The sequence below is a fragment of the Gorilla gorilla genome, chromosome 5 (genome assembly GCF_029281585.2).
Source record: "Gorilla gorilla gorilla isolate KB3781 chromosome 5, NHGRI_mGorGor1-v2.1_pri, whole genome shotgun sequence".
NCBI classification, from domain to species: Eukaryota; Metazoa; Chordata; class Mammalia; order Primates; family Hominidae; genus Gorilla; species Gorilla gorilla.
In genome coordinates, this window is record NC_073229.2 from 27,324,935 (window position 1) to 27,340,213 (window position 15,279).

General features: G+C 36.2%; 1 protein-coding gene across 1 annotated transcript in view; it reads right to left on the reverse strand.

Annotated features, from left to right (window-relative positions):
• The window catches only part of LOC101131940 (uncharacterized), a 167,225-nt gene that overhangs the window by 22,617 nt on the left and 129,329 nt on the right, over window positions 1–15,279 (reverse strand). The window contains 2 exon segments of the mRNA XM_063707283.1: window positions 1,081–1,333; window positions 3,656–3,871. Coding sequence (XP_063563353.1) covers window positions 1,081–1,333; window positions 3,656–3,871 — 469 coding nt within the window.

Here is a 15,279-nt window from a genome sequence, read left to right on the forward strand (position 1 = left end):
CGCCTTGCGAATTCAAAGCAACGAGAGATTTGGATATGGTAATAAATTTACACTAAGAGCCACATCATTTTTGCCTCAAATTATAGCCCCCAAATTCATTGGTAAATTAAATATTTTGGGGTAATCAAAAAATTGTCATCAGGGATAGCATTCATTTGATTTCACAAAGCAATATATTCCCTGAAAGCTTGAAGTGGAGATTTTAACATGATGGAAGAAACATCATCCTCAGAATTCAGAAATCTGGGTCCTAGTCCTGGGTGCAGTGTGAACTGGCTATATGGCCTCAGATAAGTCATGTAATTCTGTATCTGGTTTCTCCCAGCTGTAAAGTGAGAAGAATACTTACCCCATCAACTTACAGGATTGTCATAAATACGTAATCAAAGACATTGTGTGAAGATGCTTGAAAAATACAAGAGCACTCTTCAAATATTAGAATCGTTATTGCCATTATTTACATGTCATTATGTATCTTAATACATCATTCATAATTATGAAATCCTAGAAATATATATTTTAAGGTGAAAATGCACCATGTCACTTCAATATCATTTAAAAAGTCTAAATAAATGCCTATGTGGTAATTTTTAAAATACATTTATTACTTAGAAATGTTTAAAAAGCTTTCATTCTTGACTGTATTTCTTGCAGAAGAGTATTACATCATAGTCAATAAGTAACCTAACCAATTAAAGGAACTACTGCACAGTTACCTTTTTGCAAAATTTGCCTATGAAAATCCTTAATATTAAAAAAGTTACCTAAAAGAAGTTACCAAAAGAATATAACAAAATAAAGTTTCTTTGTAATAACGTTAAAAATGTGACTGCTAGCTAGGATTTGATCTTCAACATGACTTCTGGCATATTTTTCAAGTGTTTATCTATGACAGTTAAAATTACACTTAAATTGATTATATTAGACATCCATGACTTTTTTGTCAGAAGAAACTTAACTTCGATTTAAGATGCATACTGATTGTTCATTATGATTGAAACTTCCCATGTCAAATGATTCATCCACTAAAGCTAAATTCTATGTCAAGGACTCATATCCTGATTATTTCATTTGACTTACCCCCAGGAGAGTATCCACTATAAACACTGCCAATGGGTCCAGAATTGTCCATAGTCCCATGGTAATGATTAACTTTGACAAGACATCAGGACGGGAGGCAAACAGTAGCTGACAGCCCCATCTGATCAAAACCAAAAGAAGCAGGACTGCATTCAGCATTAAAGGCCCCATCACAACCACGGGAAGCTCTTCTCCAATGTGAAGTGAGGAAGTTGGGTAGCAAAGCTCAACGGTGTGAAGAGAAAAATGGAATCTGTGGGAAAACAAGGCAATCATATAGGGGCAAACAAGAGGAACTGCACCAAATGCCAAGTGTGCGAACCAATTTAAAGAACTCTGTGTTTTGTTTTCTTTTTCTTAAATACAGAAAACTTGACACTTAGTAGTACCCCCAAATGTACTGTTAGAAGTTTTCATCTTTTCCCAGCCCCTCAACATGTTGCTTTCCAAGAAAAGGCAAACTCTGTCCTGTTTATTGTTGTTGTAAGTGTTCTGTGCCACCATAGAAAGTATATCAATTTGAGCCACTGAACAGAGCATTCTAAAGACTAAGAGCATTTGTGCAGTTCACACGGTACATTTTGGCAGGCTATTTAAAATGCAAAATATACCAGTGAACTTTCTACTGTGTCAATCTTTAACAGAAATGAGAACTAGATGTAAAATCTAATAATCCTTTAGAGTTTTAGCATAACGGATTAATTTTACTCATGATTCTTGTAACAAGATTCCCAGATACAACAAAAATGACACTGTCACCGCTAACAACCAAAATATCATACTCCTTTGTTGCTCTAAAAGAGTCAACTAGACACAGTTGAAGGACCTAACCCAAGGGTTAGATCCAATCTGAACCCAGTCATTCAAGCACCCTCAACCCAAGCTTTGCCACTGTCTTTCTGTGCAGTGAGACTTTATTTCACTTGAAGTTTTCCCTCCCCTGAATTTCAGCCTGTGTAAAGCTGTTTCATAGTTAATCCTGCTTGTGCATTCTATTTATCCGCCATCTACTAAAAGGAGTTGTTTGTTTTATCCACTCCCTGACCTGTGCTTCAAATAAAGTTTTATGTTTTGTTCTTATGTGAATATCAAATAAAGTAATGTACATACACTTCTTTTTTTTTTTGAAACGGAGTCTCGCTCTGTCACCCAGGCTGGAGTGCAGTGGCGCGATCTCGGCTCACTGCAAGCTCTACCTCCCGGGTTCATGCCATTCTCCTGCCTCAGCCTCCCGAGTAGCTGGGACTACAGGAGCTTGCCACCACGCCCGGCTAATTTTTTATTTTTATTTTTAGGAGAGACAGGGTTTCACCGTGTTAGCCAGGATGGTCTCGATCTCCTGACCTTGTGATCCACCCACCTCGGCCTCCCAAAGTGCTGGGATTACAGGCGTGAGCCACCACGCCTGGCCATTTACGTATATATCTTAGCATAGTATCTGTCCCAGAGCAAAAGCCGAAGACATGCTCATTGTTGGTGTTGTTATTGCTATGGCTCACAGCTAAGATGTGACACAGAGCTACTGTATGACCCAAGCCTGCAGACTGAGACAATAGCCAGAAAAATATCCTTTGTGTCTTAGGTCCTCGGTTGCTTAAGAAATTGGTTCAACTGGGCTGTCAAGATACATTTTGAAGTCTCATTTTATTAACAACTAATAAAGATAGGGCTTCCTTTTCTATCGAAGAATAAAAGAGTGAAAAGCAAAAAACAACTAGGCCAAGCATATCATATTTGTTCTTTTTGCTTTGGAAACCTTAAGAAAAGAGAATGAAAGAAAGGAGGAACAAAGAGACTATCCAGATAAAAATTCCCCCTTGAAAATACAGTTTAGTATATATATATTTGCATATTCCATAATATATTCAGACCTTTATGATTTAATTTTCAAAGATATCAATAACTATACATGTATGTATAAATATAAATATTTATATTGTTCTTTGTAATCTTCCTAATTGAAAATATACACGCAACTTTATTTTTATCTGTACCATCTACATTTGAGAAAATGAATTTTACTTGTATTGATATCTATCTGTGTGTCTATCTACAGTGTCTTTGGAATCATGTTTATAAAGAGATAACCTTTAAAGTGTCATCTTTTTCCAGAGGATAATGGCCCAGAAAGCTGCCTGGGCTTGAGTTTGGTAATTGTTTGAATTCAATCATTTTGCAGAAGAAGCAATCTTTGCTTCTCTGTGAATAGGTGATAAATCACACTTACCTTACTTCTAAAATACCTTCAGCCTAAGTCACTATGATAAAATCAAAATACAATAAAACATTGTTGCTAAATTCCTTTTTGGAACCTGCTCAGATATTAGAACATATTTGAATCTGCTAAATTTAAAATAAATATTGATGTACCAGTTATGTACTTATATATACAGGCCCATAAGGTGAGACTATAACTGTAATAGAAGTTTTTGCTTAGATAAAGACATTTTTGTCTTTTCAAATAATCTCTGCATTTTAGGTTGTACGGTAAATGGATGGGAGAGGTGTTTTGTACTTTCATTTGTCCTATTAAGATGAAAATATATTCCTTTGACTTTCAGAGGAAAGCACTCACTTTGTAACAGGAGTTGAAATGGCCTGGAGGAAAAGCCACTGGCCCAAGTAATGCAGGTAGAGCCTCAGGAACCAGAGAGAAAACATCAGCAGTATAATGTACCAGAAGCCCTGGCTTTGCCATTGAGATAACTGAAGTTCTGAAGACGCTGATACCAGCACAAAATGGAGATGCTTGAAGAAGTCTCCAGATCTACTATCAGCAACTGAAGAACAGCTACAAAGAAACAGTAGATAAAATCTCGGCTTAAAGCACAACCAAAAGTAAGATATTTTGAGAATAACAATGAAACACTGTGAAAGGAAAACTGAACAAAATTATTTCTAAATAAATACTTAGGATTCAAAACTATTTATGTTCCTTTTAGCTATAGTGGATGGTTCACATTATAGGAGAACATAAAGAAACATGAATTAGGGAAATGCAAATCAAAACCACAATGAAATGCCACCTCACATCTGTTAAAATGCCTACCATAAACACACACACACAGACACACACGCACGTGCAATAAGTGTTTGGAAGGATGTGAAGAAATTAAAACCTTTGTGTACTATCGGCAGGAAAGTAAAATGGTTCAACCACCATGGAAAAAAGTATGGTATGTTCTCAAAAAATTAAAAGTAGAATGACTATACGATTCAGCAATTCCACCTTTGGATATATATCCAAAAGAATTGAAAGCAGGGTCCAGAAGTGATATTTGTGTACCCATGATTATAACAGCATTATTCAGAATAGCCAAGATGTGGAAACAATATAAATGTCCATTGGTCGATGAATGGATAAACAAAATGTGGTATATATATATATACATACAATGGGATATTACTCAGCTTTAACAAAGAAGGAAATTCTACAACATGGATGCTACATGGATGAACCCTGAGGACATTGTGCTAAGAAAGATAAGCCAGTCACAAAAGAACACATACTTATGATTTCACTTACAGGAGGAGGTATCTGAAATAGTCAAAATCATAGAAACAGAAAGTAGAATGGTGGTTGGCAGGTGTGCAGGAGAGGGGAAATGAGGAGTTGCTAATAGTATAGAATTTCAGTTTTTCAAGATAAAAAAACTCAGATTTGTTGCACAACAGCGGGAATATACTTACCACTGAACTGTAACTTAAAAATGGCTAAGATGGGAAGTTTTATGTTATGAGGATTTTACCATAATTGAACAGTTTTTTAAAATAAACATGAAAATAAATTATTGTAAATGGTAAATTTACATTTTATCTTTAAAATCTAAAATATATTCCTGCTTATCTCACTTACCCACAATGATCTCTCTACATGAAGATTAAATTATTTGCATGTGACTTTTTAAAGATCAATTTTCATTTTAAAAATTGAAATGATCAGTATGCCACTAAAAATCTATGAATACAAATCCAAAACTTAAGAACTTTTTCATTCCATAACACAATACAGATATTTTTGGTTGAAACAAAATATAAAAGGATCTCATACAAAGTATTCTGATTCAGCTCTGATCTCTTCTCTATATTTGGCATTAAGGACAAGAGATGTCAAAGTTTCTAAAATTATAGTTTTTGCAAGAGAAAAGATGAAGAGGCCATCTGAAAATTACTGAACAATCAGAAAGCATTTTCTACTCAGTCCAAACAATTTGTGGAGGTAGTATACAACAGAGTTACCACAGTGTTGTGACTAAAGTCTCTGGGAGCTGACAGCCTGGATATAATTATTCTCTATGCCTTAGTTTCCTCACATGGAAAAAAAAAGTTTGTAATAGCACCCAGATCTCAGGGTCAGCATGATGAGTAGGTTAACAGATATAAAACAATTTGAACCACATTATCACTGTGGTACATTCACAAAACAATGAACACATACTCTGTTGCTTCTCTTTCTTTCTCCTCTTCTAATATTTCCCAGTCCTACTTTGAACTAGTCTGGGCTTCCATTGAGCCCAAGAAATGTAGAAAACCTATCTAAATGATGATATGATTCCTTTTATTTTTAAAGATATATATGGATATGCAAATATTTGTTATTTAATTAAAGCAGTAAATCGCATGGGTATATACCATGTGTTTTGTTAAACCAGTAATTGATCTTTATAATAACTAGACTGTAAATTCCTGGATTAGTATGCCTAATTTTATTCTAGAAAGATTTTCCAGAATGAGATAGTAGATTCCTCAATGAAAAATAGTCCTAATAATAAACATGTTACCAAAGGAGAAACTAGTAACAGACTAAGCAGTTCAGTGACTTAATGACAAACCACAGCAAGTCAGAGCAGTGCTGGGGACAGCACAGAAATGGAATTCATGGGCATATTCAAAAGATGTTACATACAAAAGCTCATTGCTCTCTGAAGATTATCAAATGTGATGACATAACATGGGAAGAGAGGATAAATCATGAAAACAACAGTGGGGAAAAAAGAAAGAAAGAAAAAACAACAAGTAAATCTACTATTCCCTCTTAGCGTTCCAGACCATGACTACAGCCTTTTGGTCTGCACAGAACTAGTGAGGCACCGAACCTGATACTGACAATTCCTTTTTGTTGTTCTTCTGTGTGTTTCTCCATGAAGGTGTAGACCCTCACCTAATGGAAAGCGAGATGCAGTCTTTGCATTGAGCATTCTTTTCCATTACACAAACGAGGAACAGTTAAACAGGAAACAGACCCCAAGAAGGTTTGGTTTATATACAGTAATGTAGTCAGGGGCTAACTCTCTTATAGAAGGGATTTCAGAATACCTCACTCCATTTACCATCATGTGAAATGAAATGCAGAACTTTCCACACTGCTAAAGCAAAATACCCTGTACATGATCACCTCCTCGGTTAATTACTCTGTCATTGTTTTGCCTCTTCAAAGGGAAGGGAAAATCTAATGCAGATTTGGCATTGTGTTGTTTGAAAAAAAAAAAAACAACAACCTGGAAAGTCTCAAATGATGCAAAACAGAAAAGACAGTAGCTTCTCTGACCTTTGGAAATTTCCACTGTTCTTTTCATATCCATTGACATAAATGACTAAGCAGTTTAAGTGGTGTATGCACAGAACCCACTATAAAGTGAGTCTTTTACCATTAGTTTTACTAATAAAATGTTTCCTATGCACATTAAGATATATGTGTTTTTTTTTTTTACCAGACTTTTGATTTAGGACAAATAACACTAAAATTTCATTAGGAACCACTTAGCTGTAATTCAAAATATTCAATTATTTTATACCTAGTCACTACAAGTCAGGATTTGTTTTTTGATTTATCTAATAATGGTAACTATTATTAGATATATGTGGATTCAAAGAATCAGGAAAATCCCTGAATCGATAATTGAGAGTTTAGAAATTTATATACTGCAAATTAGAAATTAACAAAACAATCAGTTGATACTGAATGATGCCAAATAAAAGGCTATATCAAAAGCTAATTGAGCAAAACTAGTCAAGTATAGTGTTATTAACAATGCCCACACAGAAACAAAATATGACAGTCTTTTAATCATTTCAAATTTGCCCTTGAAATCTAAATGTATACAATTTAGAATTGTTGTAGAATTATCTCTACAACTTTCTCTTCACTTATAATTTTTGAAATATTTTTCATTAAAAAGAATTTTGCTTCCATGTTTCAAAACTGTCTTGAAAGAGAACATCTTTTGTATCCTTATAGACATGCAAGGCACATGATAAAATGCAATGTCATTGTGGAATGTCTTCATCCATATTGCAACTGTTCTTTGCCTTCCTCTGTAATCTTTCTTGGTTATGTACAAAGAGTATGACCATCAAAAGGATAATAAATGGCCTCTGCCACTGGGGTGTGTAATACGTATAGTGGGAATTGATTTGTTGGTTATGAAGGAAGCCATAGAGCACACAGATCACTGCAAAATCACATTGAGGCCAGCAGCTACTTCTCAGTTCATGCGGACATCTCCTCTATTGCTCACAGGGTGAGCTGCCAGAGGGTGAGAAGAATGGTAAGGTCATCCAGTATTCAGCTATTAAATGAAACCTATTTCTCTGAACTTTAGCCACATTTCAAATGACACACATATATCCACCTTCCATGCCCAGTCCTAACAAAGACCTGAAATCAAACAAGATTTCTATGATCCATCCATGTAATCATAATAAAAAAAAGACCAAAATTGCTTTGGAAAAAATAAAAGAGAATGCATAAAAAAGAGAATGCATTCTTAAACTACTCTCTTCCACAGTTAACAAGAATCCTTAGGAATTAGGAATTTGGATAAAACAAAGAGCCACCACTCATCAATTATGCATAATAATTCTTATTTAAAAATCACTACCAATAGATGGCACTAAAAATTTCCACATTCCTTTCTTTTGGCATAACCAAACATACTCTGGTTGTAGCATTTTTAAAAAATTAAGGTGCTTTTTTCATTATAATCATCTATAACTAATTATTTTATTTAGGTACTTATTATTTTCTTTTCTACCATATCCCACTCATCAGCAAGTTTTTGAGCACGGATATCCTCAGTGACTTCTGAGGCTTTCTAAGACTTAATAGTCCCCTTTTCAGGGAGTCATTATCATGAAAATATCAAAGAAACAAGCATCCATCATATCATGTCACTGTTGGAGAAGGCCTTATTATATTCCCTCAGCATTCCCTTCTCCAGAGGCTGAACTAAAGCCTAAATAAGTTAAGTCACTTGCCTAAGTAACAGTTACTGGTAACAAAGAATTTTTAAACTAGTGTTGCCTGCTTTTTCGTGAGGACTCTTCATCAGTCAGCTACTGAATCACTTTAGCAAGAAACCCAATGACCAAGAAACTCTATGAAAGTGAGCATCTTTATCTAGAACCCAGGTAAAGAAAGCATTTCTTCCTTTGTAGAAGCCAGTTGAATTGGGTATAACTTATTCAACAGATTATCAGTAAATGAATATCAGGCTTTATGATAGTGAAGTTGGCAGAATAATGGCCCCCATATAGTCTGTGCCTTAATTCCTGGAATCTGTGATTATGTGAAATTATATGGCAAAGGGAAATTAAGTAGCAGATGGAATTAAAGTTGCTAACTGCTGGGCTTAAAATATGAAAAGCATTCTGGAATATTCAGCCAAGCCCAATGTAATCACAAAGGTTCTTTAAAAAAAAAATGGAAGAAGGAAGCAGAAGAGACAGAGTGAAAACACAAGAAAGAGCCAGAAAAAGGGTAGTGTGAGAAGGATGGTGCAAATTGGTTGTCTTTGAACATGGAGATGATCTGAGGCCTGAAGACAGACTCTAGAGGCTGGAAAACGCAAGGAAACTGAGCATCCTCTGGAGGCTCCAGAAAGAAGGCAGTCCTGCTGTCACCTTGACTTTAGCCCAGTGAGACACATTGCAGACTTCTGATGTCCAGAATTGTAAAATAACAAATGTGTGTTGCTTTAAGTCACAAGTTGGTAGTCATTTGTTCCAGCAGCAAGAGATTGCTAATATAGATGAGCTGTGAATTCCCACCATTCGATTCCCACCATTGAATAACACCCCCACTCACCCACAGAATTTTTCATCCATTTGTAGAGACAGATGACTGTAGAAAAATAAAACACAGAGCTAAAATCCAGTGACAGGTGCTTTAGTGTTGTACTGAATATTATGAAAAAACATATAGAATAGACCTATCTCCAACTTAGCCAGAGAAGACTTCTCTTATGAGCTTTATAAGGTAAAGAGGAATTAGACAAATGGGTAGGAAATCTGGGAAGGCATTCCAACACTATGCAGCTTTCAGAAGAAAAAGTCCGGTCTCTAAAACTGAAAACAAATGGAACTGGCTGGTGAAAGTCCAAGTAGGAGAAGACGGTTCCAGAATGTGAAGCTGGAGAGGTAGGTGGGAACTACCGGAAGAGACCTGGCCAGTTTATGCCATATAAAGGAGTTTGGACATTGTCCCAACACCATCAGCAGACTGAATTTTTCTTCCCTTGGGGATGGGGAGGAATATTATGCTTGTATTTTTGAAACATTGCTCTGGCTGAAGAATAAATAAAGGTTTGGGAGGGTCCATCCTAAAGGACAGAAAGCATGGTGACCTACATCAATGATTTATCAGTAATGCCTGACCAGGGGCGGAACTCTGGAGTCTTCAGACATGTGGTTGTGGGTGTTCCTTGTTGTCACAGTAACATGAAAGTTGGCTAAGACACTAAGTTTCCTGAAATGAGAATGGAAGTCTCAGACAAGGAAGAACTCTTTTGTCCCCGTGTTAGTTTCTTAGGGCTGCTGTAACCACAGCATGAGTGGCTTCAAACAACGGAAATTTATTCTCTCACAGTTCTGGAGGCTAGAAGTCTTAAGTCAAAGTGCTGGTAGGGCGATGGTCCCTTCAAAGCTTCTTGGGGAGGATTCTTCCTTGCTTCCTCCAGCTTCTGGTAGCCCCCAGCACTCCTTGGCTTATAGCAGCATACCATTAATTTATGCTTCAGTCTTCACATGGCTGTCTTCCTCTGCATGTCTGTGTCCCCACACATAAGAGCACCAGCCATATTGGATAAAGGGCCCACCCTACTCCAGTATGGCCTCATCTTAACTTACATTCACAATGACTCTATTTCCAGATAAGGTCACATTCTGAGATAATGTGGGTTAGGACTTCAACATATATATATATATATATTTTTTTTTTTTTTACGGGGGTGGGGCAGGGAACACAATTTAATCCCTAACAGTCCCAAACGTGAACAGCAGTGCTTTTGAAGAAAAGAGAATTCAAGTGGTGGTAGAACAGAGATAAGGGAGTGTACTCCAGAGAAGTCTGACTACTATGGACAGGATGTGGAGACTGAATATGAGAGCAGAAAGAAAAGATTCAGAAAGGGTTCCAAAGTTTCTGGTTCCGGTAGCTTACCCAATGGTGACTGAATAGAGGACATATTAGAAAAACATCATTGGTTGGGGGCTGGAGAAGACGAGGAAAAAGATAAGCTCATATTGACCTTCTTATAGAAAATGGCAGTGGAATATCCCAGAGAATTTTCCCAATTGTCAGTTTTACTTATGGAAGTGGAGTTTAAGAGATGTCAGGACTGGAAATACAATTTGAAGCCATATGCATGATCACAAGAAGCAATCAGAATGGTGTGAAAATTACCTGAAATTTAAAAAATTATAAAACTGTTGGTGACTAGTATGATACACATTTTCTCTTCTGATGGAATTTACTATATTGCTGGAGCAATTCACACTCCAGCACCCCTTGAAGCGATTCTTTTTCCATATGCTGCCTGATGGCTGAAAACCCACTTAATCAGGAAAGAACGCACCTCCATTCACTTCTCCGAAAAAGTTTATGAATAAGAGTTTTTAAATTGAGAGAGAGTATTTGATATAGACAATACTACTGATGTAATAATAGCAGCTATTATGCATTGAATACACTACGCACTGGGAGCTTTTCATAAATATATCTAATTTACAGGGACAGTTTGGAGGACATGTGGCACTGTACTCATTTTACAGATGAGGAAATAACTAAGAAAGTTCAATTTACTTGCTTTAGATCATTCAGCTATTAAGAGACAGATCAAGACCAGAAGCTAGATTTAAACGTGATTTTTGTCTGATGCCAAAACCTGTGCATTTCGACAACTCATGCCGCATTTAACTACATGGGGGTTGGTAGGGATGGCAGGAAGGAGTTATACAACCCACTCACATACACACAGAACTCAGTTAAAATGCAAACTGATGTTCATGAGGTAGTGACTCTGCTCTGTGAAGGCAGGAACTGTCTGTCTTGCTCACTGCTATGTTCCCAGGTGCTAGCACCATGCCTCCTGCATTGCAGGCGCTTGAAAATGAACATGTACTAAATGAATACATTTTTAGAATAAGTGGGTTTCCAAATGGCTTCAGTTAAAACTATGATCTGCTTCTGCCTATTCCTATAATTTACCATTTCAATATTCACAAAGCCCATGCCAATGTACGTGCTTGGTACCTAAGAAATTTGAAAGACACCACTGGGATTTTCTAAATGGCTTCTGAAGAAAGGTACAACAGGATATCATTATGTGATGCGGCTCGTATGACCCTCTTTGGGCAAGTTCATTGTGACACCATGTTTAAGAGAAAATGAGGTAAAATACATCAAGATAAGGAAGCACTTATTTGGAAAGAAGGAGCATTAATCAAAAATAAGTTATGACAATACTATAATCGTGTGTTGATATTAAATATTAACATATTAATTATAAATGACATCAGTTTCATTTTTTAACAAAAGTATTAAAATGCTCCAATCTTTTATTGTTTTTGTCTTAATTTCAAGTATTTCTGTGAAATGTGTATCTTTTTACATAGGGATCTGTACATATATTTTGCCAAAATGTTCTGGATAAAATTGTTATCCATTCTCTCAACTTTTAGAAAACCTGATGAAAAGGAAACTTCACAACTTTATTATGATGTTGACATTTTTAAACTGGACATTTCCCCTTAAAATTGTGTCTCCTTGGTCAACATGGCTATTATATTTTTAATATAACAAATTGCACTTTTAACAGGTTTAATTCAATTTACAACAAATGCCTCTAATTAAGTTAAAAGATCTTTGAAAATTGCTAAATCTTAGGGGTAATATTACCACTACTGACATTGAAATAATTGATCATTCCCACTGAGGCACAAAAGTATAAATGTTCTAATGAGAAAACAGCGATTGAAGTATGTTGAAGGAATCCAAAGAGACTCCAAACTCTTTAGGCTGTTATTTCCAATGACAGTCTCTGAATGGGAGAGAGAAGCTTTGGAGGGGGCAGGGAACGATGAAACTTATCACACAGTATAAAAAGAAAATTGAAAGCAAACTTCACCACTTGAAGCAAAGGATGCCAAAGTCTGTTTGCCTTTTCGCAAATATATTTTTTGAAATTCAATGTGTGTTGTATGTGTCTGTTTTAGAACGTTAATTTTGCCACTTGAAAATAACATTTTCCTTAACATTCCCTAGTAAATACTGGGTGCAATATTTGAATGCAGTTATTTTTCCAAGAGAAATTTTCTTAGAGTCAAAAATGAATAAATATAGGGGCAGTGCTTTATGATAATTAAGATGTACGAAAACTAAGGACAACAATTGTCCCTGACTTAACAACAATAGCAAAGCGGGAAGCAGAAATGGATGACTTTTGTCACAGTTATTATCACAGCTTACCTTCTGGCTTCGGGAAGTGACTTAGCTTTGCAGCTAGTCTGTTAGAAAGAAGGAGAACATTTACCTTGCTGGTATTTGCCTGGCCTAATTAGTTAAAATGTTTACAAAGCACTTCATAAGTGAAAATAGCTAAACACTTTATGCATAATGGGAGTTTTATTAATAATTGGAACAATAATGTAAAAGCAGTTAGCTTTGAAAACAATTACATTGATGAGCTGTGTGATAATGCGTAAACAGAACAGTATAAGAAAAAAAAAGAAAAATAACTTCACAGCTTAGCCAGAAGCATGCCATCAGAAGCCTCCCAGACACATAAGGCTGCCCACACTGAAGGATGAAGGAAGGCAGGGCTATGTGCAGGCTGACAGCAGAGATTCCGGCTTAAATTTTTGCTCTTCTATCTACAGTTTTGTGATATTTCATAAATTATCTAGTCTCTGGGCCTCAAATGCCTTCTATAAAAACAAGAGATTATACTGTCTACCACTTCAAATTATTATGAGGATCAAACAAGAGAATATGTCAGATTCCCAGGAAGGCACATGCCACTTTTAAAGAATTGCTTATTATACGAAGCTGAGAGGTCACTAACTAGTCAAAGAAAGTACTTTTGAATCATAAAATTAGTTTTTCATTGTGTAGTCACCATTGCAGGCAATGGAAAATACGGTTCAGTGAAAAGAATCACATTATCATTCTAACAGCATCTATAAGTAGCTCAGACATTGAAATCAAGAAACAAAGGACATAGCTTGATCTCTTCTTTGTTTCCTTCCTGAAACCATAGTTTGGATTGTATCTATTAGATAAACAGGTGTTCGGCAGTAAGAAGTCCAAATTTAGAAATGCAACCCAAACCACTGACAATATCAGATATGTTGAAAACAGTAGAAAGAGAAAAATATACGCAGTGTATATGAGTTCAAACAGGAGGTTGATAAATTTATTTTGTGTAGAATAAACTCTAACACTCAGACTTTCTTGTGGGATCAAGTTTAATTTTGCTTTTTCTAGCAAAATGTGGACATCTGTCAAATACAATATGGGTCTGACATCTTATCCTGACATAACAGTGTAATTCAGATATAACTCAGATTAAAATGAAAATGAAGACAAATGAGGAAAAAGTAATAATTGAGTGTTGACAAGAAGTCGAAGGGTAGCAGCCCCGCTATGCTGTCAGTGTCTGGAGTAATGGTACTCATAGTACTGCTCAGCAAGGCATAGCTCAACTGAATTGATTTGAATTGAAAATGCACACAGCATAAAGAATGAGCTGTATTTAGCAGTATACGTAATATGTACATATATGACATATACATATCTATTTGACGAATACAGTGTCAAAAGAAAAATGTATAGCAGAGTTTTAAAAGTATAAATTTTTAAAATCAGATGGAACTGGGTTTGAATATTAACCCCATCACAAAGTAGCTACAGAAACCTGAGTAAAGTACTTAAATTCTCTAAAATAATAATTTTAATAATAATAAGAAGATAATACCTTTTTTTTTTTTGAGATGGAGTCTTCCTCTGTCACCCATGCTGGAGTGCAGTGGCGTGATCTCTGCTCACTGCAACCTCTGCCTCCCAGGTTCAAGCGATTCTCCTGCCTCTGCCTCCTGAGTAGCTGGGATTACAGGCACCTGCCACTGCCTGGCTAATTTTTTTGTATTTTTAGTAGAGATAGGGTTTCACCATCTTGGCCAAGCTGGTCTCCAACTCCTGACCCTGTGATCCACCTGCCTTGGCCTCCCAAAGTGCTGGGATTACAGGCCTGAGCCACTGAGCCCAGCCGATAATACCTATTTTAAAGGTTCATGGAGAAATGTAAAGGAGCCCAGGTGTGGTGGCTCTTGCCTGTAATCCCAGCACTTTGGGAGGCCCTGGTGGAAGGATCACTTGGGGCCAGTAGTTGGAGACCAGCCTGGGCAACATGGTGAAACCCCATCTCTGCAAAACATACAAATATTAACCAGGCATGGTGGCTCATGTATGTAATCCCAGCTATTCATGAGGTTGACCTGGAAGGATTGCTTGAGCCAGGAATTCAAGGCTGCAGTGAGCTGTGATTGCGCCACTACCCTCTTGCCTGTGTGACAAAGTGAAACCCTATCTCAAAAAAAAAAAAAAAGAAATGAAAACCGAGAATACATGTAAAGCTATTAGCATAATATTTGTCTCACAGTAAGTGCTCAGTTAATATTAGCCAAATAGATTTATTCTTATTTTTGTCACCATCATTATTATTAATAACCATGATGGCAGCATTTTCTAAACAAATAATGGAAATAATTTGAATTCCACCCTCTTCTAGTTTCTTACAAGGAGGTGTCCTTGCTACAGAAATAAGATTTAAATCCTTCCAATTATGTCAAGAGAACTTTTAGTAATTATTAATCCATATCTTCTTTTAAGACTTCTAAATAAAGACCCAAAATAGAGAAAAA